Source organism: Rhinolophus sinicus, linkage group LG06 (genome assembly GCF_036562045.2).
Source record: "Rhinolophus sinicus isolate RSC01 linkage group LG06, ASM3656204v1, whole genome shotgun sequence".
NCBI classification, from domain to species: Eukaryota; Metazoa; Chordata; class Mammalia; order Chiroptera; family Rhinolophidae; genus Rhinolophus; species Rhinolophus sinicus.
The window spans coordinates 8067599-8092196 of NC_133756.1; the positions used below are offsets into that span (position 1 = coordinate 8067599).

General features: G+C 60.1%; 2 protein-coding genes and 1 long non-coding RNA gene across 8 annotated transcripts; 2 read left to right on the forward strand and 1 right to left on the reverse strand.

The window, feature by feature from the left end:
• Positions 1-245: 245 nt before the first annotated feature.
• Positions 246-12125, reverse strand: MIB2 (MIB E3 ubiquitin protein ligase 2). 5 transcript variants are annotated; one of them, XM_019712104.2, is made up of 21 exons: positions 11352-12125; positions 10813-10930; positions 9680-9767; positions 6491-6765; positions 6247-6418; positions 5225-5331; positions 4926-5120; positions 4670-4812; positions 4477-4584; positions 3393-3497; positions 3157-3319; positions 2944-3077; positions 2706-2854; positions 2474-2630; positions 2224-2384; positions 1994-2120; positions 1671-1904; positions 1064-1242; positions 807-994; positions 655-720; positions 246-574 (listed from the first exon to the last, which is right to left on the reverse strand). In XM_019712104.2, exons 4-21 carry the CDS (start codon positions 6735-6737, stop codon positions 339-341), a joined length of 2871 nt encoding a protein of 956 aa, XP_019567663.2. In that variant the 5' UTR covers positions 6738-6765; positions 9680-9767; positions 10813-10930; positions 11352-12125; the 3' UTR covers positions 246-338. The 5 variants fall into 5 exon arrangements, with proteins under 5 accessions (XP_019567663.2, XP_019567662.2, XP_074190386.1 ...); XM_019712103.2 differs by having other exon boundaries at positions 9680-9834; positions 11352-12124; XM_074334285.1 differs by lacking the exon at positions 4477-4584 and having other exon boundaries at positions 11352-12123.
• LOC141572072 (uncharacterized) lies at positions 6761-7923 on the forward strand. The gene is made up of 2 exons (XR_012497116.1): positions 6761-7498; positions 7734-7923. It is a non-coding gene; the product is annotated as an uncharacterized LOC141572072 (long non-coding RNA).
• A 10255-nt stretch (positions 12126-22380) lies between the features above and the next one.
• FNDC10 (fibronectin type III domain containing 10) lies at positions 22381-24533 on the forward strand. Of its 2 annotated transcripts, none has more exons than XM_074334295.1 (2): positions 22381-23902; positions 24157-24533. In XM_074334295.1, exon 1 carries the CDS (start codon positions 22512-22514, stop codon positions 23184-23186), a length of 675 nt encoding a protein of 224 aa, XP_074190396.1. In that variant the 5' UTR covers positions 22381-22511; the 3' UTR covers positions 23187-23902; positions 24157-24533. The 2 variants fall into 2 exon arrangements, with proteins under 2 accessions (XP_074190396.1, XP_074190397.1); XM_074334296.1 differs by having other exon boundaries at positions 24239-24533.
• Positions 24534-24598: the final 65 nt, after the last annotated feature.

Consider the following 24598-nt stretch of genomic DNA (forward strand, 5'->3'; position numbering starts at 1 on the left):
TTCTGGCCCAGAGGCCGGGGTCTGGACAGGAGTCTGGACCGAGTCCAGAGAAGGGCAGGACGCGCGGGTCGGAAGGGGGCTGGGCGCGGCGTCTGGCCAAAGAGCAGGGCCCAGAGGGAGGAGGGGCCGGTCAGGTCAGCCCGGGATGCAGGACCCCGGGCGGGACGGCGCCGCGGCTCGTCCGTCACCGGGGCGAGAGGATCAGAGAACCACCCGGCCCCCGCCCCAGCCAGGCACCAGGCAGCTAAGTCCGTGAATCTTTTTATAAAACACGGTGGGGGGGAGGGTGGCTCGCGAGAGCGATGGTGGGACGTGGCTCCGGAGCGACAGGGGCGCGGCTACACGAAGATCTGGATGCGGTCGCGGACCGGCTGGCGGCAGATGGGGCAGGCGCTGAGCGCAGCGCCGCAGGGCGCGCAGGCGCCGTGGCCGCACTGGAACACGAGGCGGATGTGGCTGTCGATGCAAATTGGGCAGGTGATGCGCTCCTCCATCTGCCGGTAGCGGTTCTGCAGCTCCTCCACCAGCTGCGGCGGGCCGGGCGGGGGCGCCGCGCTCGCCACCTCCGTGCCGTCTAAAAGCGGGCGGAGGGGGGAAATCAGGGCGGGCCAGGGCTGGGGCCGGGGCCGAGCCCACCCCTCCCGCCCGACCCACCTGAGCGCAGCTTCTTGCCGATGACCACCTGGCACCTGATGCATTTCTTCATCCTGCGCGCGCACTCTGCGGGGGGGGCGGGGCGGGGCGGAGCGCGCGGTTGGACGGGTTTGAGCCGGGTCCCCCGGGTCCCCCGACGTCCCGGCACTCACCCTCGCACACCGTACGGTGCTGGCACGGCGAAAACAGTACCAGCAGAGCCAGCTCCGAGCACACCAGGCACTCCGCGGCCTCGGGCCCGGAAGGCGCCGCCACGTGCAGGTTCGTCACGGTGTTGGGCGTGCTGAGCACCAGCCTGGGGCCCGGGGCCGCGCCTCCGCCCCCGCCTACCTGCCGCTCCCTGCAGTCGGAAGAGAGGGTTTGAAAGGGCCCGGGCCCGGGCGCCCGCCCCCCACCTCACCGAGCTCACCGGAAGCGCTGGGCACAGCCCTGCAGGGCCTTGAGCACACGGCCCTCTGCAGCCAGGTCCAGTGGGCTCTGGCCGCGGTGATTGGCGTAGCTCACATCGGCGCCCTCCAGCGCCAGGTAGCAGGCGACCGCCACGCCCACTGTCAGCTCCGTGCCGACGGGGAGGCCCGAGGCCTGTAGCTGGGCAGCAGAGAGACACCGGTGAGGGTGGAACGCTGGCTTGAGGGAGCCTCTGCGGGCACCGGCTGCCCTGAGCCTGGGGCAGGGGCAGAGGCGCCCCCTCACCCCCGTGTGTGAAGCCGCTAGAACTGAGGCTGGCAGCTGGGGGCGGAGGGACCTCGGGGGAAAGGCCGGGTTCTGACACACCACTGCCACCGCCACCCCTTTTCCCAAGCTGGACAGGAATACAGATTCTCAGGGGAGCTGACCACACTGTGGACACTGGGACTACAGAAGAGGCTTCCTCAAACTGCAGTCCCCTAGGCTGCCCCACCCCCAAGAGGGCCTGGCTCCCTGCTGCTGTCACCCAGGTGGACAGTCCCTCAGGCCCTGCCTGGAGCCTGCAGCCAGGTGCCACCGCTCCAGCACCCAGACCCACACTTCCTCACCCTGGACAGCAGCTGCAAGGGCCCTGGGTCCCCCCCGGCCCCGTCAGCCGCCAGGGGCAGCAGCTGATGACGCTGCAGGGCCACGTGCAGGGCCGTGTCCCCATCCTCGTCCTCGGCATTGACGCTGCAGCCAGCGTCCAGTAGCAGCAGCAGCAGCCCTACGTGTGCCTGCTGCACCGCCAGGTGGAGTGGGGACTGGAGCTTACGGTTTCGAACATTCACGTCACAGCGGCCCTGGGGAGGGGTCAGCACAGTCTCAGCCCAGGGACCCCGGGGCTCCGAGTCCTGCCCACCCTGGGGCCAGTCGGTGACCATGTCCACACCTCCCGGATGAGGATCTGCGCCACATCCCAGTGCTTGTTGAGGGCAGCCAGGTGCAACGCCGTGAAACCGTCCTCCTTCTTGGCATCCACCAGCTGCCGTGCCCGAGCTAGAATCCTCCTGACAGCTCTGTGGGAGCAGAGGGGTCTGTCCAGGTTGGGGGGTCATCCCCAAAGTGGCCCAGCAGGTGGCAGGAGCCAGGCGGAGGGCTCTGTGCCCACCCCACACTCACAGCGTATGGCCCTTGAGGGCTGCAAGGTGCAACAGGGTGAAGCCCTGACTGTTGGTGGCAGTGACGTCGATGGCCGGCACCTCGGTGAGGACCTCCACAATGCCACTGGCACCGGCGCCGGCGGAGATGGCACAGTGCAGGGGTGTGTTACCGTGGGCATCCTGTAGGTGGTGGGCAGTGGTCACTTGGCGGCACGTCATTGCCACTGTCTGCTGGGTCAGAGGGGTAGGGCCGGGGACCCAGCACTCACTGGCAGGTTGACATCACAGCCGTGCTCACAGAGGACCCTCACCACCTCCAGGAAGCCCCTCTGCACGGCCACGTGCAGGGCTGCACTCCGGGTGCCGTTGAGGACGTCGGCTCGGCACCCTGCACTCAGGAGCAGCCGGGTAGCCTCAGGCTGGTGCCTGGAGAGGAAGCCAGGGCGCTGTGCCCACTGGCCGGACTGCACGCCCGGCCCCCACACCCCGCCCGGGCCTCACCCCAAGGCTGCATAGTGCAGGGCCGTGTTGCCCTCATCGTCAGGCAGGTCCACGCTGGCCCGAGCCTGCAGCAGCAGTCGCACCAGCTCCACCTGACCCAGGTAGGCAGCCACCTGCAGGGCGGTTCTGCCTTGGTTCTTGGTGTCCACCTGCCAGGAGAGCCAGCAGGTCAGTCCCCAGCCTGCTGCCCCCTCCCAGGGGCTGGCAGGATGCTGGGGGAGGGGCTTCAGGGACTTGCCTCCTCTGGGTGCCTGCACAGCAGGTCCAGCGCCCGGGCCACGTTGCCCATGGCCACTTCGGCCACCAGCCTCCCTGGGTGTTCCGGGTCACTCTTCTGGGCTCGAAGCTTGTCCAGGGTGATGCTCAGGGAGCCTGGGGTGGGGGGAGGGCTGAAGTTAAATGGCGGGGGCAGCCTGGCCTCCTGCTGGCCGCCATTGCTGGGTGCCCGCACTTTTGTTTTCCCTGGCGCGCTCAGCCACGTCCAGGTTGGTGTCTTCCTCGGGCCGGTAGGCTACCAGGCAGGAGGGACTGAAGGTCCACAGCTGACCACCGACCGCCACACACAGGTTCCCGTCTCCGAAAAGCTTCACCACTTTCCCGACACGGCCCAGGGCCTGAGTGGGGAGAGCGTGGGGTCACAGGCAGGTCTCCCAGGGGTGTGAGGGAGGTGGAGTGGGGGGAACTCACAGGGGCCATGTCATCTGTCCACTCGCCGTGCCCAGCCTGCAGCCGCTTCACTACGTCAAGGTCGTCGATGACCCGCACCACATCGCCCACCCAGAAGGAGTTGTGCTGAGTGAGAGAGAGGCCCGTGAGGGCCTCCAGGCAGGTGTGGCTGCCCAGGGTCCTGGAAGATCCACGGGACAGGCAGGCCTGAACTTGACCCTAGCCCACGCCCAAAAGCACAACCAGAGTGTCTGGCTGGATGAGGGCCACAGGTAATGGGCAGTCCCAGCCCCAAAGCCATGGGAGTGACAGCTGGGAGGCAGCTGGGCAGTGGCATTCAGACCAGACGGACGGAAGCCAGCTCTGGGCTGAGCCCAAGGCTGGCCTGCCCCTGCACACAGGTGGGGAAGCAGGCAGCATGTCCAAGGCCAGACTAGAAGGGTGCGGGGGCAGGGCCCCAGGACACAGGGGGCAGAGCCTGAGCAGCATAGGGTGAGGCCAGAACAGCATGGGAGATGGGATGGGGCCACCTCCCCCACACCCCTGCCCTCATCTGCACAGGACTCTACAAACTACCATCTCATGACACCCCCACCCCACCCCGCCGTGTCCCCTCAAAGGCCTCCAGGGATCCCGGATGCCAAGTCCCGTGCTGAGTGCTGGCACGTCCCCTCACTGGCACCTACCTCCTCCTAGCATCCGTCTGTGACTCCCCACTGCCTGTCCCTTACTGACCTCCCACCTCCCCCATGTCCCATCTGGGAAATCCTGCTGCCCAAATGCCTTTCCAAGGCCATTGCCTGGGCCAAGCATCCACCTTCCCACGTGCTGCCCACGCGCACCCACAAGGAGAAGTTTAGAGGAAGCCCAAGCACTTGCTTCCCACCGAGCACAGCGCGGAACTCCTCCAGTCCTCAGGAGAGACACTAGTGCCCGCCTGCCCACCCCAGCCACCAGTGTTCCCCGTGCCCTGCCCTGTGTCCCTTCACACCTGGGTCCCCTCTCCATGGAACTCATCCCCTCAGGACCCCACCAGACGCCCCTTCCTCCTTCAGGAAGAGGTGCAGAAGCGAGTGGGTGGGGCTCAGCCCAGCCCCCCATGCACCTTCGTGAGAGCCCTAGGGTGGAAGGTCCAGCAGGTCTCGTGGCTGAACTGCACACGCACGTCCCCACGGTCTGTGATGTGGTGCACGGTGCCCATCTGTCCGATAAACTGTGGCAGGTCGTGGAGGCTGTGGCTGGGGGTCCAGAGGATGTGGGGAGGGGAGGGCACGGGGCCAGTGGGCGGGGCAGCTCACCTCCACCATCCTGGGGTTCCACCCGCCGTGGCCTTCCTGCATCTCTCTCAGGACATCTGTGTCTAAAAGACACTTCACCTTGTCCCCCGGCTGGAGGGGCTGGCCGTCAGCACTCACCCTGCGCTGCAGCTCTGCTGGCTTCCCTGGGGGCAGGGGCAGACAGCAGGCCTCGCTCAGGCAGCGTCCTCCCATTGTCCCCGTGGCCACCCCCAGGCTGGGGCCAGCCAGGGTGGGAGGGCAGCTGGGCAGCCCTTACCCAGCATGGGGAGGTGCTCCTTGTAGTAGAAGCCGCCGGCCGCCTCTCCCACACACCTGAGGTCCACCTTGCCCTTGTGGCCCATGCGGTACACATTGGTGGTGCCATCAGCCCACGTCACGCTGGCCACACTCCGGCCTGTCTCCACATCCCAGCCACGAATGTCCACCACACGACCTGGCTTCCCTTCCCCTCCTGGGGAGACAGCGGTCCCGCTGGCAGGCTTAGCCCGGGCCACGAGGCCGAGCCACAGCCAGCGCCTGCCCAGCCCCCACCTTCCCACCCTGGTCTCTACTCACCATCCTGCGAGCCCCATTCCCAGTCGGGGCCGCGCACCACCATCGCCCCCTGGAAGATGCCTCTCAACGGGACCCTTGAGAGGCCCTCGCGGGGACTCAGTGTGACCCTGCAAGAGAGTGGGTTCCTGGCCATGCCGGGCAGCGGTGATGGCACAGGCCCCGGGATGGCTGGCCCAGCAGGCCAGTGCCCTCACACTCCGGGCCTGGAGTGAGTCTGCTCCAGGGACCTTCCCTGATGCCACCCTCACAGCGCAGCCCCTGTGTCACTCTAGCCCTACTCACCCCCCCACCCCTGAGCCAGGTGCTGCTTGTTAGGGCTGTCCCCTGCATTCGGTGTGTGGCCTGGCCCAGGGGAGGGCTCAGCACTTGGGTCCTGGAGGAAAGAGGAATACAGGCTTGGCCATGGCACCCAGACAGCTGACCCCTGCTCCCAGGCCGGCCAGCGGGCAGCTGGGATCTCAAGTGCACACCTCCCCACCATGTATGTGCAGTGTCAAGACACAGGTGACAGCACCATCTGGGTGCCGACCCCAGCCCAGTGGCCTCCTCCCCAGCCGTGCTAGGGTCTGGCTCCCAGTGGGGCCGTCCACTGCCCGGCCCTGAGCCTCCACAGAGCATGCTGGCTGCACCGCTATATAGAGGCCACCCTCAGGGGGTGGCCCAGGGCATGCTGGCTGCACTGGGGAGACACGCCTGGCTCTGGGGGTGGTGCCACCCATAGCACCAACCTCTGCAGACTGCTCAGTGGACATGACTGCCTTCTGCAGGGGGTGGGGTCAATGCCCAGGCCCCTGGCCACCCTTCTAGGAAATGGCTCAGGAAGGACTTGACGTGTTCCCTGGGGAGTGGTGGGGGGGGGCAGTTCCGGTTCGCCAGGAACAAGGCCTCCCAGGGTGTCCGAGGTGCTTATCAGGAGACCCTGGAGATCACGAGGTGGGACCCAGTGCTGCCAGGGACCCCCGCGCTCGCACTGACACCTGGTGGTCAGCAGCATACTATGCAGTGGCGGCGACAGAACTCACGGGCGCGAGTGGGCCGTCTCGTAGCGCTCGAAGGCATGCGTGAGGTCGTGCTTGTTTTGCATGTAGCACTGTGTGCACAGGTCGAAGTCGAAGCAGACGAGGCACTTCCAGCGCATGCCCCGCAGCCCATGCTTCTTGCAGCAGTCACAGATGATGTTGGGGTGCCGGATGCCTGAGGGCGGGGCAGGGTCAGCGAGTGTGCGCGGCTCAACCCCCGCCCAGGGGCGCACGCGCACGCACGCACCGATCTGGGCATTGTCGTAGAGCAGCAGGTCATGCCCGCCCTGGTATCCCGCGCGGTAGTTGGTACGGGTGCCGTGGTCCCACTGCACGACTACGGTGCGGTCGGGAGTCGAGGGGCTGCCGTGGCGGCCGAGCTCCACCACCGTGCCCACTCCGCCTTCACCGTTGTCCTGCGGGCCCCACTTCCAGTCCACGCCGCGCACCACGCGCATGCCCACCTGCACGCCCGCCTGCGGGTCCGGGTCCATGGTGGGCGGGGCTGGGCTGCTCAGGGACCTGCAGGCAGAAGGCACCCTCAGGCTCTCGCTGGTTCCAGGAGGGCTGCCAGGGAGAGCTCAGCAGGGAGGGGAGGAGGGCACGTGCCACTGCCCTGGGGCAGGGAGAAGCGTGGTGAGCATGCGCCCTAGAGCCCCAAGGAGGCCCACAGGCAGGAGGGTTGACTAGCTGTGAAGGCGGTGGTGGCCCGTTCTTGAGGAAGAGTTGGACACCTCGCTGTAAAGCCTCTCCAGCTGCAGTGAGACCCTGCCCTGTGGTGAGCTGCAGAGTGGGGGGCAGTGCTGGTGAGAGAGCAGTGGATCCCCAGAGAGCCAGGGACAAGAGCCAGCAGGGGAGGTCCCCTCAGCAAGTGCCCGCTAATAGGTCCAGTTCTGGGTGGCTGGCGCACAGTGGGCCATCAACACGTTTGTTTAAAAATGAGTGGATGTGGATCGCAGGTACCAGCAGGAAAGGTAAGACAACACTGTCCCAAGGAAACACTGTGCAGCCAGAGAGAAGAGCCACTGTTCATGGGACCGCAAAGGTGGCGACGCCTCAGAGGACACATCTGCAGTGTGCACAACCCACAAAGGACTTGGACCCGGAATGTGGAAAGAGGGCCCAGCTAAAGAAACACAGCAGACACCCCAACAGAAAACGGGCAAACACTGGACAGGTGCCACCCAACGACTAACACATGGGGTCTGGTCAACAGGCCGTTGCTCACCAATGTGACACCACCCACCACCCGCAGGTTGGTGCACAGTGCCTCGAGGTCACCTGGCCCCACTGCTGGGTCCTGACCCCTCCTGGCATGTACCAGACGGGGGAGGGGGGCACACGTGTGCACAGCAGCACCCTCCTAGTGTCCTCAAGGGTGAACTGGGACATGAAGTGTGCTTTAGCCCCAAGGGAGTGGGAACCCACCCATTCCACCAGCAGCAGTTGGGAACAGCAGCCACACCCCCACTGCCCAATTCCATCTGTAGAAAGTTCACAAACGGGACAAGCCAATCCAGGGCATCAGCCAGGGAGGCAGCAGCAGAGGCGGCCTTGGGGGCTCCAGGATCCGCGATTGTATTATTTCCTGATCTGGAAATGCAAGCCTGTTCACCTTGCAAACTTGGCTCGCTCATCACCCTTATGTGATTCTTAAATAAAGATCTTTTGCGACATGAATGGATTTGAAAGATTTAAGAGGGAAAATTGGACTTGGAGGAGAAGGGACTTGTGGGGATTCCCAGAATGCAAGGCAGCAGTCACCACAGCATTTCTGGAGACTGTGCCAGTGGAGCAGGACCTCATGTTCTCGTGGCTGGGAAAAGCTGGCCAGTTGGGGTGCCCCTGCAGGCAGGGACCTCTAGTTGGGCTCGTCTGCTCACACTTGTCTGGGCCTGTGGCTGCCTGGAACGAAGCCACTCTGGCCAACGTAGGGGCGGGGTAAGGCATGACCCCTGACCACAACCGTTTCTGGTGGACTCTGGGCAGGGAAGTGTGGCAGGTCCCAAGCTGGGGAGCTGTGGGGTGGGGCCTGTGCCCTAAGGGGCAGTGACACCTTTGCCATTAGGCCACGCCCACGCTGTGCTGCTCTGCCTGACACTTGTGGCAGCTGCCAATGAGGTAGCCCCAGGTAGGAGGCTGAGGCCACATGTCGATGGCCTGACTGCCAAGATGGCAGCCCTTGTCCGGGGCTTGCAGGGAGCACCCCAACTGCAGAGCCCAGAAACTGGCCGCACACCAAGATAAAGGACTTGGGGCAGAAAAGGACCTAAGTGCCACTGGCCAGTGCTGTGGTCGCAGACGGGCCGCATGCCCTGGAACGAGCCTCTCAGCCTGCCTGGCCAGCCGCCACACCTGCCCATCTGCTGGCCTAAGAGCTCCAGACCACGCACTGCATGACCATCTGCAGTAAGACTGGGGGCAGAGCTGGCTCGTGCCCGGCCCTGCCCTTGGGGGAATGGGCAGAGAACAGGCGGTGCCTGACAGGCTCTGTGGGAAATCAGGCCCAGGGCCAGGCCTTGCCAGTGATGGCCCCACAGGGAGCAGCAGGGTAGGGTCACCAGGGCAGGCCTGCCTGTGACAAGGTGCCCCTGGACAGCACCTGTTGCTTTCACATCCGGTATTTTTAGCACAGGCAGACAGTGCTCCTCCAGCCCTGGCCAGTGAACCACCACCAGCCTCCCAGGGCCGGCCCTCATGGGAGCCACGTGGGACACAGCTGGAGGGGGCAGAGGAACGTCCTGTCCTGGTGGCACCATGGCCTGGGAGCCTCCTTGCTGCCTCCCTGGAGCTCTGAGTCTGCCCTGTGCCTCAGCATCTCTGTCCCACATGGCATCACACGGAGCCTGGGCAGGGCCTTCAGCCATGCCTGCGGCTGCCCCTATGTATTCGCCATAGCAATGAGGCACCTGGCTCCTGTGGCTCAGAAGCCTTGGCACAGCATTCTAGGACCCTCACGATGTGGGCCAGATGGCTTTCCAGTCTTCTCTGCCACTTCCCTCCACCCACTTCCCTGCCTGGTCTTTGTCACTGGCATTCCCCTGGGCCCAGTACATGGCCGATGGTGCCCATGTGACATCAGGTCCCCGCTGTCAAAGCTCACTACCTCACCGGACAAGGTCCCACTGGAGTCTGAGCGAAGGGGTGGCAAGTGGGGAACGGACCAGGGTCAGGAGTAGGTAGGCAGCCATGAAACCCAGAAGAGCTAGGGAGGAAGGGAACCCCCATTTCATCAGGAAATTCACCCAGAGTCATTTCTTTTCTTCCCTTTGCAGAAATGCTGTACTCGGCCATTTTCCTCAGTTTACAGGCAAGGCCCCTGGCTGCCACCCAACCCCTCTCAGAGTCTGTCTCTACAAACGTTTAAAACGTCTCTGAGGCCACCAGGGCGTGAGAACTCGGGCGTCAGACATGCTTTAGCAGGATTGCAACTTACCTTAGAACACACACCGGCCTCGTGCCTGCACCCCAGACATTTAGCGGCTATTCCCTGGGTCACAAATGTGCTCAGCCAGCAAGATCTCCTGTTGGAAACCAGCAGCCATTGCGACACAGACCTCAGCAAACCAAACAGGTAGCCAGCCAGCCAGTCTGGGGAAAAATGGTTTTAAAAGGCAGTTTCACACTTTCAGCATTTACTGTCTCAACCAAACAAGTGGACGTGGGTCTGTCCTGTTGGCTGCTCATTTCCCTTTTCACAAGGAACCTCCAGCTCTTGGGGGGCAGAGCTATTTACAAACCATGAACTGGGATGGTGTACGAGTAAGGTGTTCCCTTATTTGTGACTATTTTATTGGAAGAACTTAAAAAGCCGTACAGATTAAATCACATTTGGCTGGAAGTTGGCAAAATGCCTTTATTCAGAAAAATAAAGTTGCATGAAGCTGCGACGGCAGGCGATACCAGGCAGCCACTCCGCTTCCTCCCTGCACCGGGCTATGCCTGACGATGCTGTTGGCATCAACACCATGTGTGGCACCATCAACAGGCTCCTGTCACGTAGCAGAGGTGGACATCCTGGGTTCCCAGGGCTGTGGCCCATAGGACGGGGTTGAAGCCCTGAGACAGAGCCAAGGAACCTGGACGGGGCCCAGCCCAAGCACACCTGCTGGGAGAGGCCCAAAGGAAGTGCAGGGTGGTCACCACCCAGTCTTGGCCACCCAGATGGACCCTCAGGCGCCCTGCAGACTGCAGTGGCACGGCCCAGTCACTGCACAAGGCCAGTCTCGGGCGGGATGACATTCAGATACTTGTTGCATCTGGACCAACAGGCCAGAGTAGAATGATAGAAGAGGGCGCCTGCTAGGAAGGAACGTTTTTGCCGGGGCTTCCACACGCTTAGGCTGCCTGATCCCCAGTCCCGCTGGTGCCAACAGAAGTCTGTCTGGCACCTGTGCTTATTTCTTCAACTGGCTCTGAACTCAAAGGAAGAAAGACAGGATTATTTATCAACCCCACCCCCACCACACACTCAAACCAAGCAAAACCCCTTAGACGTGGCATATCAGAGTCCACAGGGTGAAAGGCCCGAATCTAAACCACCACGCCACCAGCCGCTCCAGAGCTCACCTGTCTAGCCGTCCAGTCCCCGCGCTGCCCGCCCTGAGCCTGTTACAGGCTGCAGCCCTGATGCCTGGAGACTTGGGGACTGGCACTGACTTCAGGGTAAGCCCGGAGCCATCCAACCCTGGGGCGGCGGGGAGACGCCAAGACGCAGTTAGTCCCTCGGAAAGGACAGCGCGGCCAGGGCTGGCCTGTCTGCCCGCTGTCTACACGTCCGTTCCCGGGCCAGCACCCACGACACCCCGGGCCGCCCCAGGGGCCTGCCTCCGGCCCCGCAGAGCTCCCTGGTGCCTGGCGGCCCCGCTCCCGCAGTGTCGGTCTGGGGCCGCCCGGAGTGAAGCCGGAGCGCTGACGGCACTGGCTCTGCACACGTCAGAGCCCCGCGCTGAGCCCTGGTCACCAGCGCCGGCCGGCGGAGCGAGCGGGGCGCCGGGCCCCCACACCGACCCTGACCCCCGCCTCGCCGCGTCACTCCATCCCCCTTCCTCCGGAAGCCGCCCAGGCCCTGGCCACAGCCGGACCCCCGCCTCGACCCCTCCACTTGCCCGGAAGTTTGCGATCCCCCCGCTGGGCGCGGGGGCTCCGGGGACCTGAGGAGCGCCGAGTCTGTCAGCCGGCCCGCCGGCCAGTCGAACGGCCTCGGAACGTGCGGCGGCCGGCCAGCAGGCCCTCGGCTGCTCAGCAACCGCCAGCCAGGCCGCCCCGCCGCTGCGTCGCGCCCGAGCCCACCGGCGGAGACGGCCGAAACCCCCCAGCGCTCGGGCTCCCGGGGCCGCCGCGAGGCCTGCCGGGAGTTGTAGTCCGCAACCCGCCGGCGCCGGGAGTGGGGTGAGGACCTGAACCACAGCTCCCAGGAGGGCCCGCGGCGGCGCTGACGCAGCGGCCGTAGGGGGCGATGCGGCCGGTCGGGTGTGATGGACGGAGCACCGGCCCCGCGCCCCACAGCGATGGGAAGACCTGCTACCCCGGAAAGGGTGCGGTCTCGGGCGCGGGCTTGGCTCTGTGCCGCCGCTGAAACAGGGCGCGTTCGTGTCGAACAGCGTGGCATGCACGTCGTCAAAGGGTTGCGGACTGCGGCGGCCTCACGGGCCTGTCACCACTCCGGGGGGTGCGGGGGCCGAGTGGCGTGCGTCTGTACGGGAAGGGGCCGGGCTCCTCGTCCGGTTGGGTAAGGGGACGCGCGCCCCTAGCCACCGAGGGCCGAGCATGCCCATTGCCGGGACGCGGAGCCAGTCGGCCGGAGCCCGTGTGTCCGCCCCTGCCAGCCTTGGGACTAGGATGCTACGCCCCTTCGAGACGGGGCCGGGCCTCTGGAAGTGCGTCAGAGGGCGGGGCGCGTCGCCCTCTAGGCGCTACGTGGCGCAGCTGGGTTCGGAGATGCGTTCCGTTTCCGTGGAGACAGGCTGTGGGTACCTGGGCGTCTGTCTGCGGCGGGATTGGCTGGGCCTTGAGGACGCAGAGAAGAGGCGTGATCAGTCAACTCCTTTAACGAGATTTGTTTTAAAATCACGTAACGCAGTACATGGCTTTAATTCACGCAGAACGAGAGATAAAAACACTGTTCCCTGTGTTCTCCCAGAGACAAATACTTTCATCTCTTCTAGCTTTTCCGCTGACAGGAACCTCCATGTTTCTAAACCAGAGACTGCTAGTTTTTATGTATTAACTTAGACATTTCTATGGATTTCTCGATAAGGTCAATGAGAAGTTGGCTCTCGAAACAACTCCCCCGGCCCCCCGCCAGCCCCTAATGGTCAAGGTACCTCCCTAACCATAGGATTAAATCACCTGTCGGTGAATTTCATGACCGTGCTCCCTGTTACTGCATAAAACCGTGCCCCAATTCTTGTACAATCTTTTTTCTCTTGGGTTAATATTTGCCTGCTATTTTTCTTATGCCTAGATTTTTTACTAACGCATAACCAATTTTTTTTAAATATCTAATACCTTTGACACACGCCTATTGATTACGTTTTCCAAAGGTTCAAACACATTAGTTCTATTACTTTAATACCTGGAGACCTCTCCACCAGAGTCCTCTGTCCTCCTGTTCCAATCTAGACTGATTGCTTTCTAAGCCCGTTGCACAGCTCTGTCATCTGGAGCTTTTCTCTGCTGTCATCATTGTGACTGCCTTTCTCCTATGTCGGGTTCCCCATTTCCTGGAGCCTGTGCCCACTCCCTTCTTGGTTTACTCTCTCATTTTGCTGAAGTCAGTCCTCTCTAGTAGCTTCCTGGAAAGGGTACATGTCTGAAATGTGTTTATTCTACGCTCATATCTGATTGATAGTTTGGCAGGGTATAGAATTCTAGGTTGGAAATATATTTCTTTCAAGATTTTTGAAGTAATAGTGTCGTGCAGGGTGACAGGCAGGGTCTCAGCTCCCGCTCCCCACATAAGAACGCAGGATGTAGCTAGGCCAAAAAGGAACACCCACGGAGCCACAGGTAGGGGAGTCATACCACTATACTCTCGCTGGCGGCTGGGTTGGAGACACAGGAAACAGGAGCCACACAATTCTCAACCCTCACTGCGCCGCTTGGAGGCTTAGCCACCATCCTCTTGCTAGCCCCCATTTTTGGCTAGCGTAGCCACAGCAGTTATATTAGTGGCCAATGGCTCACTGGTTACAGCTGACGGCCAACTAGCCACAGCTGATGGCCATCCAATCACAGTTGATGGCCATTTACTACCTGAGCCAGCACCTTTCTATGTGAGGCCGAGAGCCTGGAAACTGCTTTCTGGGGCTCTCTCCCAACAAATAGTGTTTTGCTTTCAGCTTCCAGGGCCGCTGTTGAAAAGTCCAAAGCCATTTTGAGTCCTGATAATTTGTGTTTGTTCTCTAGGAAAGCTTTTAGGATCTTCTCTTTATCCTTGGTGTTCTCAAGTGTCACAATGATATACCTTGGTGTGGACCTTTCACTCATGGTACTATACACACAGTGGTTCTCTTTATCATAAAGGCTCATGTCCATCAGCTTGGGAATTTTTTAAAGAACATTCCCTTACATTTCCTGTGTTCTCTCTTGATGGGATTCCTATTACTCGGATTCTGATGGGGCTTCTTGGATTAATTCTATGTTTTACCTCTTTTACTGGTAGCTATCCTTAAAGTTACCTTCCATCTTCTGTTGATTTAAGCACTGATATTTGATGACAAAAAATACACATTTGCTTTTTTTTTTTATTAACCAGGGCACAGCCCACAGTGGCCCATGTGGGGATCAAACCGGCAACCTTGGTGTTATTAGCCACGCTCTAACCAACTGAGCTACCTGGCCACCCCCACATTTGCTTTTTGACCTCCATTTCTGGCAAAGAGACCCTAAAACCCTTCAATTTCATAAGTGAAAAGAGTCATAAAGTTTATTTTTGATATTCATAATAAAACTCTTTCAACCAGAGTTTGTGTTAAGGTGGTTTTTGAAAAGCCCCTAAGGATGGGCGCTGGTTGCCAGGGGAACCAACCATGTGATTAGAGGGTTGGAACTCTCAGCCTTACCCCGATTTCCAGGGAGGGGAGAGGGGCTGGAGATTGAGTTCAGTCACCAATGGCCAATGATTCAATCAATCATGCCTATGTAATAAATAAAGCCTCCATTAAAAAAAAAGGATGGGGTTTGGAGAACTTCTGGGTTGGTGAACATATGGAGATGTGGGGAGAGTGATGTGCTCAGAGAGGGCATGGAAGCTCTGTGCCCCTTCCCCACACCTTGCCCTGTGCATCTCTTCCATATGCTGTTTCCTGAGTGCTATCCTATGATAACAAACTGGTGATCTACTAGGTAAACTGTTTTTCTGAGTTCTGTGAGCTGCTGTAGAAAATTAATCAAACCTAATGGGGTTATAGGAGCCTCCAATTTATAGCCAGTTGATCAGAAACACAGGCGACAAGCTGGACTTGTGATTAGAGTCTAAAGTGTCTATGGGGGTGTGTCTGTCTTATAGGACTCAGACCTTAACCTGTGGCATCTGTTGCTATATCCAAGTAGAATGTCAGGATGGAGTTAAATTGTCTTGTTTGTGAAGAAGCAGAAGTGGTTGGAGAGGTATGACGGGAAAGGTGGTGACAACGGTGTTCCAGAACCAGAGTGCGACATAAGTAATCTTGCTGCTATGGTTCCAAGCTGTAGTCTGAATCAACCTAAATTTTAAGCAGAAGGTGAACTTCTGAGATAGAAAATCAAATACATTTTAAAAGTCAGGATGTGGGATCAAGGAGAGCAGCAATGACCCTGGAACCAACCACAGTGGATGCATGTCACTCCAGTACTAGCAGGATCCTGATTAACGGGGATGCATTGGCTCAAGCTTGTACTGACCAGAGAAGCTTCTGGACAGCAAAGAATGGCAGAACCCCCACTAGAATGATGCCAAATGGACAGGGTATGTCTACAGTGGGATCTGGTGCTAACAATCAAGGGAATTTTCAAGGAAATTCAAACTTTTAACAGAATATAGCAACCAGAATGGGGACTGCATCCCGCCCCCCGCCTCTGCCCCCTCCAGGTCAGTCATGGATACCACCCATACCAGGCCCAGTGGACATTGTTTCTCCTGAAGACAGCAAAGTCAGGACAGCGGGCCATCCGCCCTGACCACAGGCACATACTGAACCAGAACCGCCACACAGCTTCAGTGTGCCACCTGGTAATTTTGCAGTGGGGCCAGTGAGACAGTTTTACGGTCAGTGTGGGGCTGCTTTTGGCCCATCGCAAGGTAGCCAGGACCTCCAGGACCTCTGGCACTTCCTGAGAATCCAAGAGAAAGGACAGTGTCACTCAGGCGTTGGCAGCATTCACTTCCTGTGAAGCAGAAGCCTCCACATTAATACAGAATGGAAGACTCTTCTAGCAGATTCTTGAAGGTTTTAAAAAGATGGAACGTGAAAAGCAGAAAGAAGTTAGAGAAAGAAAGAATGGAACCACAACTTTCACAACTGTCCAAAAAACAAAAGAAGGCCACAGAAGATGCTGAAGGTCCTCATTTACCTCAGAGAAGGGGATTTGACAGTGACGAGGACACTGAGAATGTGGAGGCTGCAAGCAGTGGAAGTGTCACCAGAAGTCGATGTCTGGTTCCTCAGCAAGAGCAAACTGAACCTCAGATAACTGAGGAAGACAAGAACATCAAATGGTGTTGCCAACAAAAACTCTTATGACAGAAACTCTGCTGGTGTCACAGATGAAGACATCTATTACGTAGCCAAAGATGAACAGCAGAAGCCAATGGCTGGCAGTCGGGTAGTGCCTTCCCTCAGGGGACAGTGCAGATGACAGGAGACAGGCTCTGAGTATGACACAGGTGAGGAGGAATCACAGCACCAAGAAGAGCAGCAGCTGGTCCATGATAAACTGAAGGAAGAAGAAAGCCACAAACAGAAAGGGTGGCAAATGCAAAGAGCTGATCCATGAAGTACAAAACAGTTGGTCGCTGCCAAAAGTACGAGAAGCAGACGGAGATGTGGTCACTGAGATGAACAGCGCCAGAGGAGATGGCACTGGTTTTAGAGCCGAAAAGGAGCACAGAGGACTGGAGCTACGTCCTGGGCATTGTTCTAACCCCTTTACTTGTGCTTTCACACCTAAGCCTTGCTCAACCCAACAAGCCAGATGGTACTGTCAGTCCCGTGTCACAGGTAAGGACACTGAGAAGGGGGGCTGAGGGACGTGGCCGGGGTCAGGTGTGGGAGAGAACCGAGTGTCCAGGGCCTTGGACACAGGACCACACTGCCCCAGGGGAGGCGTGAGTTCAGACTCCCAGCCAGACTTCTATTCAGGCCTGAGTCTCACACACCTTTCCCAGAAACGTGTCTCTGGGACCTGAAAAGTAAAAGTAATGAGGGGTACTCACCCAACCAGACGATAAAGCATATTCAGACCCAAGAATTAATAATTAAGATGGTATGGAACAGAGCAGAACCCAGAGACACCGTATGGAATTTATGTGGGGTCCTGGCAGTGTCACAAATCCTTAGGGACAAGGGGGCCATTTAATACATGAAGTTGAGTCTCAAGCTTGTGCCTTACACAGCAACACACCCCAAATTGATCAAAATTAGACATAGAATAAATAAAACCACGAAAGCCTCAGGACGGCAAAGACTTCCTAAGCACGAGCCCAAATCCAGGCCTGATGAAGGACGACACATGTTACCGTACAAAGTAAAGCGTGTTTGCCTGGCAGAACCATTACAGGCAAAGCCAAAGTCCAGAAACTGTGAGAACTACGTATTTGCAACTTACAGACAAAAGGCTGAGGCAACACAAGTGGGTAAGAAAAACAGAAAATGAGCCAAGGGCACAAAAAGGACAGGGATAAAAAGGTTAAAAACGTGTAAGTTCATGTATTTTTTTTAAGGCAAGAACCCCCAGGACATTTCTGAAACGGGAGAGGACCGAAGGGGAACTGGCCCCAGAACCCTGTGAGGTGCTGGCCCGGGAGTCGCGGCCGCCCGCAGCAGTACCCCGCGCGTCCGGCAGGTGGCGGTCGCCGTCTGTCCACAGCCGCGCACCGCGCGCCCCCTGCCGGACGGGACCTGAACGCCAGGCTGCGGAACCCAGTGACCCGGGACAGAGCACTTCTGCGCACGTGTAGAAAGTGTGTTGGGGGACAGTGTTTGCAGCTTGTGTGTGATATCAAAACACGGAAAGCAAAGCTTGTCCATCTACGGGTGCTGTCACCTAACTTTCACGTGCGTTTCTAAGGCATATCATTAAAGAGAAAAGGCGGAGGGGAGAGCATCTAGTATGCTCTGACTGTAAACGCGGAGAGACTATACACCCTTATCTGCTGAAGCCCATAACTGCCTGTGGAAGAAAACACGTTGCTGACGACGGGGTGGGGGGACCGAGGAGGCGAGAGACGGTCACCTAACACATTTTCTCACGTCGTGCTTATGAGCCAGATTTTGCCCCTGCTAAAAAAAAAAATATCAGGTGATGAAATAAACCAACGATTCAGAGAGCAGAGTGCCATTTTCAGCAACGAGGTGATTCGATCACTTGAAAGACCTTGTCAAGGAAACAGTGGAAAATCTGTGTAAAATATAGAAAGCGTCATCTCAAATGCATGACCGGGCAGAGAGAATCCTACAGAGGCAAAGAGCAACCCAAAATGCAGTAAAACCTGGCCGGGCGGCTGACAGGAAGAGGAGGGGAGGAAGGAGAACAGCCCAGGCTGCTGCACGGTCAGAGGTGGGTCAGGGGGCTGAGGCTCAGGACATCCTGGAGGAATTCTGTATCCTTTCCCACTTCTCCCTGCGCCCAGGCTGACATTTTAAATAATTAAGTGACACGTGAATGGATTCTGGGGGTTCCCACTGATCATACATGTGCCTGGGCATGGCCATGCGCACTGCGGCTCCGCAGAGGACGTGGGGACCCGGTGAACAGAGCAGACGAGTGTCCCCAGGGCTGACCTGCAAGTGCCGCTGGGGGCGTAATGCTAACAACAACGCGATCAAAAAAAGATAGACCGCATCAGCATGAATGGAAACAGACTTCCGACTCCAAAACCACAGATTCATCATAACTTTTTGTACGAAGGAAGAAGAAGGAAATTCCAGAGCTTTCTTCTGGTTTCACAAAGAACTCACACAGGTGCCCTTCAGAAAGGCAAGGTGTCAGTTTGGATGGCATTTACCAGGGCAAGATGTGCCCCATGACATACCCAATCGCAATGCTGAGTTGGAGGTGACAGGTTCCACTCTCCGAGGCCCCGGTTTCAACATGCCGACAGGTGGGACAGACACTGAATGTTCTGGACTTTCTGAGGATGCAGGGACAGATGAAATCGTACCCTCCCCACCCCTCCAGTGTCCCTGCAGGCCCAGAGGCGGGAACTCACCTGCTGACCTTTTAGAAAGACTGGCCCACAGAGCTCAGATTTGCCAAGCATCAGGGAAGGGTAGAGTAGAATTTTTCCTGACAAGAATGGGACATGACACGTGTGAAGCTTTTTTTCCTCATTAGGAATGAAAGACACGATACAATCATAAACGCAGCGGGAATGAGGGCAGTGCACATTTTAATGCCAATACATCTGAACATCAGACAAACAGAAAATATCCCAGGGAATTTGAGTAGATTTAAGTCAGTAAACTGGCCTGAGATGAGGTGGGTTGGGGTCAGGTGGGCAGGGCCAGCACAGCCACTGGTTGATGCCCTGACACCAGGCTGCCCAACAAGGCCGAGCCCTTATTCTCCCTCCTGATGTCCCTGGCCACCACCAGCACCATGAGTCTTTGTTCAAGGGCAGAAAAGAGGCAGATGGAACTGGGTGGTGGGTGACCTTGCACACATGCCTTCACACTGATCCCTGGAAATGACACAGGCGAATTCTACTCTCTGCTTTCCACACTCCTTTTGCTCAGCTGAAGGCATTTTAGGCAAAAGCCGCCTCTTGCTGAGGTCTGTCCTAACCAGTCCTGGGAGGAGGGAGGGAAGGTTGGGAGCCACAGGAGGGACCCACCAGCAAGCCCTGCAGGTCCCTCCACTTCCTGGTTCCCTCCACAGGGTGTTGGGTCAACAGAAGCCCTCTGAGTGGGACCTGGCTTCATGTCTCAGCTCATGGACCCTCTGAGCCTCAGTTTCCCCCTCTGCACTAGGTGCAATCAGTCTGTTCACCCAGCTGGTGGTCAAATGGCCCTTTGTACCCAACTGCTATCCCCTTCAAGGCTCTTGACTTGTCTACACTAGGAAGTGAAGGGGGGGGAGTCCCAAGCCAGGCTCACGTTCCTTTGTGACCTGGGATCCTTGGGGCATGGGCTCCTTTCCTAAAGGTCCACAAAGCACTGTGATCCCACCTGCCCAGGTCTGACAGAGCCACTGGAACCCAGAGAAGCTGCCCAAACCCATACTCAGAGCTCAGCAGGCCACGGGGATCCTGGGACGGGACCTGTCTGTCCTTACTCTGTAGGTGAGAAAACAGAGGTGGGGACAACCTGATGGTGGGGACAGTCTGGGTAGGAGCAGGGAAGACAGGGGTCCTGTGGGTGGCAGTGGCCTGCAGGCTCTGAGATAGGCCTGGATGGCTGCAGCAAAGGCACAGGCAGGAGTCGGGGTGCAGAGAGGACAAAGACCATGGACGCTTCCAGGGACAGGCTTTTTAATCAGTCTGGTGCCTCCAAGCTGGAGAAGTCAAGACAGTCTGATACTAATTTTTCTGGCAGCTTCTATTTATGGTCATGATATAAAGTCTCCTTTTAAAAAACATTCTTTAAGTGAAAAAGTGAATAGACTTAGAGAAAACATTAAATAAAGATACAGCGGGTACCTGCGTGTGACGATCACCGCCTGCCCTTACTGGTGCAGAAATGACAGCAGCTCCACGTGCTCCCGCAGACCCATCAGCCCTCATATTTCCGAGCAGCAGAGGCTCTCAGGGCTGGTGGACCCAGCATCGCTGGACTGTCTGTGGGGCCAGGAGACCTGGCTGAATCCTTCCTCGCAGGCTGTGGCTGGAGGCAGCTGGGGCTCCTGTGTCTCCAAACAGCCAAGCCCTGGGACTCTGTAGGACTACAGAAGGAGTCCCCATGGGCGTTGGCAGGGGCAGCTGCAGAGGTGTGCGTGGGTACCGACATGGGATTAAGGGTGGGGGTCCCTCATGGTCTCTGGGGACAGTTCCTTTGCTTCATGGACCCAGAACCCTCAGGTGGGAAGTGGGGTTTCTCACATCTGCCCTCCCCTGTCTTGATCCCAGGGGATCCCACACAGGGACGTTTGGGGCACAGTGCTCCCCCCCTCCAAGTTAGGCAAGATTCCCTGGACAGAGGAAATACCCAGGGAGGGGGCAGCAGAGCCCTCAGCCCCACGCTGGCCCTTCCAACCCACCAGGAGTCACCCTGACCAGGAAAAGCCAAGCATAGCTGAGCCCCCAGCCCCAGAACAGGCTCGCACAGCCACACTAGGCTTCCTGGGGTGGTGTCAGGCTGGATCGAACTGGCTTTCCAACGGCGGATGCACAAAGCCCTGAACAGGTCCTCTCTTCTCTCTGGACTGGGTTGATGGATGTGTCACACAGCTGATCTCAGGCCACAGATGCCATGGCACTGAAGACGTGGGCCACTGGAGAGCATGGGGCCCCTCCATGGATTGTCACCTGCCCCTGTTCTGCCCAACCCTGTCCCTGTCCCTCAGGCTGCCACTAGAACCCATGTGAGCAAGCTGGCCTACACACTGGGGGGGGCGGGGTTGGGGGGGACATGGGGGTCCCCAGATCACCATCCCTTTCTGTTTCCCTGGGGGACCTCCTGAGTCCCCCATGAAGCTGGGACAGGGGCTGAGCCCAGGGCCCTCTCTGCCTGGGGGAAGGGAGAAGCCAGGGGCAGGGGCAAGCAGGGCCCCTCTTCAAACCTTCACCTCCAGGGTAGATGCAGAGGCCTGGAGACCTAGCTCAGGGTCCCAACAAGCTGCAGAGACCTGGTGTTGGAGTCAGGGCCTTCCAGGCCAGGTAATGAGGTGTGCTGGGCCTGGGTGGGGATCTGACCTTGAGCTTCAGGCTCCAGTAGAGGCTTTCAGACCCAGCACTGACCAGGAATTAGTGAAGCTGGCCCGGGGGGCAGGGTGTGCAGGGACATGGCTGTCCAGAGGCTGGGGACCAAGAACTCAGTGAGCACTGCCGCCCACCTAGCCCCTCCTTTCCCTCTCCCAAGTGAGCACAACACCTGCAAGCTCACAGCTGCTATCCCCCCCTCCCAGCCCCAGTGTGGTCCCTGAACGGGAGATTATCCTGCTTCACGCCGTCAGGTCAGGCAGGCCTGGAGGAGTGTCCTGAATGCTCGGAGGTCTAGGCAGGGATGGCACTGAAGGGCTGGGGTCTTGGGGCCAGTCCTGAAGAGTGGGAGAAAGTGTGTGTCCCTCCCCGGGTGGCGCAGCAGGTGGGCTTGTGGGGGGCTGTTCCCTTGGTCCAGCCCTGACCCCCTGCCCGGCCCTTGGAGAGGGCTACCCCAGGGATTGAGCAGAGGGTGGTCCGCCCTGTGGCTGCCTCTTTTGTATGAAGAGTGAAAAAGTTTTCACCAAAGGAAGCCTGGGGCGCAGCGCCCCTCCCAGGTCGGTGCTGTCCAACTCTAAAGGGGCAGAAGCCCTGAGAGAGAAGGGAAGTTTCGGTCCTCGCCCCCTCCCAGTCAGGGCGGGTGGGACCCTTACTTTAGGTCCCTACCGCGAGTTTGGGACGGGGTAGCCTGACCCGTGGCCCAGCGCGCTCCAGGCCGCTGCCTACCCTCCCCATTCAGAGGCACGGCGTCCCCGACTGACTTAGCTTGGGGCAGTCGCGGAGCTGCCCTGGGGGCCACGACCCGGACCACAGCCCACCGGAAAGCCTCGGAAATCCTGGCGGGGCCAGGATCCCAAGTACGCTCACACGGCGAGAAACAGAGGGGCACGGTGCCCACCCCAGCCGCGCAGCCAGGGACCGGGGTCGCGCCTCCATCACCCCGCCTTCTCTCCCGAGACCCTTCCTCCAGGGACCTGAAGGCCCCGGCCCCGCAAGGGTTAAGGGGGCGGGGCGTGGAGAGGCCCCGCCCCCGCCGCCACCGCGCCGGGTCGGAACGCGCACCGGCCGCGGAGGCGAGTCGGAGCCGGCGGCGGCGGAGGGCGCGGCGCGCCGGGCGAGCGCGGGGAGCCGCGGCGCGGCCCGCGTGACCCTCCGCCCGCGCCCGTGCGCCCGCGAGCCCGCGCCCCGCCACGCCCGGCCCAGCCGCAGGATGCGCGCCCCGCCGCTGCTGCTGTTGCTGGCCGCCTGCGCGCCGCCGCCCTGCGCCGCGGCTGCCCCGACGCCGCCGGGCTGGGAGCCGGCAGCCGACGCGCCCTGGTGCCCCTACAAGGTGCTGCCCGAGGGCCCTGAGGCGGGCGGCGGGCGCCTGTGCTTCCGCAGCCCCGCGCGCGGCTTCCGCTGCCAGGCGCCCGGCTGCGCGGTGCACGCCTCGGCCGGCCACCTGCTGCGCGCCAGCGTCCTGCGCAACCGCAGCGTGCTGCTGCAGTGGCGCCTGCCGCCGGCCGAGGCGCGCCGCGTGCGCGCCTTCGCGCTCAACTGCTCGTGGCGCGGCGCCTACACGCGCTTCCCGTGCGAGCGCGTGCTGCTGGGCGCCTCCTGCCGCGACTACCTGCTGCCCGACGTGCACGACGGCGTGCGCTACCGCCTGTGCCTGCAGCCGCTGCCGCTTCGCGCCGAGCCCGCCGCTCCGGAGTCCTCCGGGCCCACCGAGTGCGTGGAGTTCGCCGCTGAGCCTGCCGGCATGCGGGAGATCGTGGTGGCCATGACGGCGGTAGGCGGCTCCATCTGCGTCATGCTCGTGGTCATCTGCCTGCTGGTGGCCTACATCACCGAGAACCTCATGCACCCGGCCTTCGGGCGTCCGGGCCTGCGCAGGCAGCCCTGAAGCTGGAGGCGGCCGGTCACCGGGGCTCTGTCTGCGGACAGGTGTGCGGGAGGCCCCAGGCCCCTCCGCCCGCTCTCCCCTCCTCGCTCCTGCTCCTTCCTTAGGATCTTCACGCAGGGCCCGCTGGAGATGGACAGGGTACTGGAGGCTGGCGTCAGGGCCTTGGAGTCATCGCACTACCTTTCAAGCCGGGCCTCCACCTCCCGGAATCCAGCTTAGGACTGGCCTTTGGACCTGGGCAGGGGTGCCAGCCGAACCAGAGCTCAGTTCCTGCTCTCCAGAGGCCTTTACAGAGGCCGCCAGGACATGGAGCCCCTTCTAGCAAGAGCCATCAGCACCCCGGGGTCGTCACCCTGCACCTCCAGCCTGTGCCAAGTTGGAAGCCCAGACAGGCAGGCTGTCGTCATTGCTTGGTCACTGTGCGCTTTGCTAGCTCGAGGCCCCCTTGGAGCTTGTCCTCTCCCCACCCGTCCCAGTGGGCTTAGGTTAGCTTCGTGCCTTAGTATATCGGGCCCACTGCAGGTGCCAGCAACCCGTCCCGTGTTGTCCAAGGGGGTCTGTGGCCCTGAGACTGGCCAGAGCCCCCCTGGAACCCCCTTCAAGCTTTGCAGGAGCGACAGTAAGCAGCGACCTGTGGTGTGTCTCTACGTGGGTGTCTGACAAGTTGGGAGCCGTGTTGTAGTACAGGCAGGGCCTGGTGTCCAGCTGCCCCAGGGGTGAGTGTCCTCTGATCTTGGGGGAAGCTGGCGGTTCTCCAGGCCCCCCCTTACTTTGGGTGTGCTGTCTCTGTTGAGGGCTTTCCATGGCGAGTGGGGGCAGGGGGCTGGGAAGAGGGAGCCTGGTCTGCAAGGGCAGTGTTGGGTCCAGTGGGCAGCATAGATGCCAGCCTTGCCCAGGTGGACCTTCCACTGTGGTCTACAAGCCTCAACCGCAGCATGAAGGACAGCACCCCTCCCCCCTCCCTGTGCAGGGGGCCAGGAGCCAGGACCTGCCAGTGACGCTGCCTAGCCACCCAGTGTGGACTGAGCCTGGTCTTCTCTCTCCCCGGGCAGACCTAAGCACCCCTGGCCAAGGTTGCTTCCTGCGCTGACCGCCTGGTGATGCCCAGCGCCGAGAGGGGTGTGGCCTGCCAGCTCCCCTGAGCTCCTGACTGACCACCCTGGACCCAGCTATCTGGAGTCACTGTGGCTAACCCCTCCCACCCTCACCCCAGCAACCCCAGGCCCTTGCTGGTATCCCCCGCGGCGTCCGCTCCCTACCTCTGTCTGCTCTGCTCACCCTGGTGTGACGCTGGTCAGGTGTGAGCCTGGTGCCAGTGTCTCAATGTCCATCGTTCTTAGACTACAACCACCGTCTGTGTGCTTATTTGGGAGGTGGGAGGGAAGGGTGCCACCGGGGGAGGGCGCAGGGAT

Coding starts and splice junctions, on each gene's coding strand:
- MIB2 (XM_019712104.2), bottom strand. CDS start 6,737: ATGGACCCGGACCCGCAGGCGGGCGTGCAGGTGGGCATGCGCGTGGTG. Junction 4,585..4,669: donor GGAACCCCAGGATGGTGGAG/GTGAGCTGCCCC, acceptor GACCTGCCACAG/TTTATCGGACAGATGGGCAC. Junction 721..806: donor GCACCGTACGGTGTGCGAGG/GTGAGTGCCGGG, acceptor CCCCCCCCGCAG/AGTGCGCGCGCAGGATGAAG.
- FNDC10 (XM_074334295.1), top strand. CDS start 22,512: ATGCGCGCCCCGCCGCTGCTGCTGTTGCTGGCCGCCTGCGCGCCGCCG.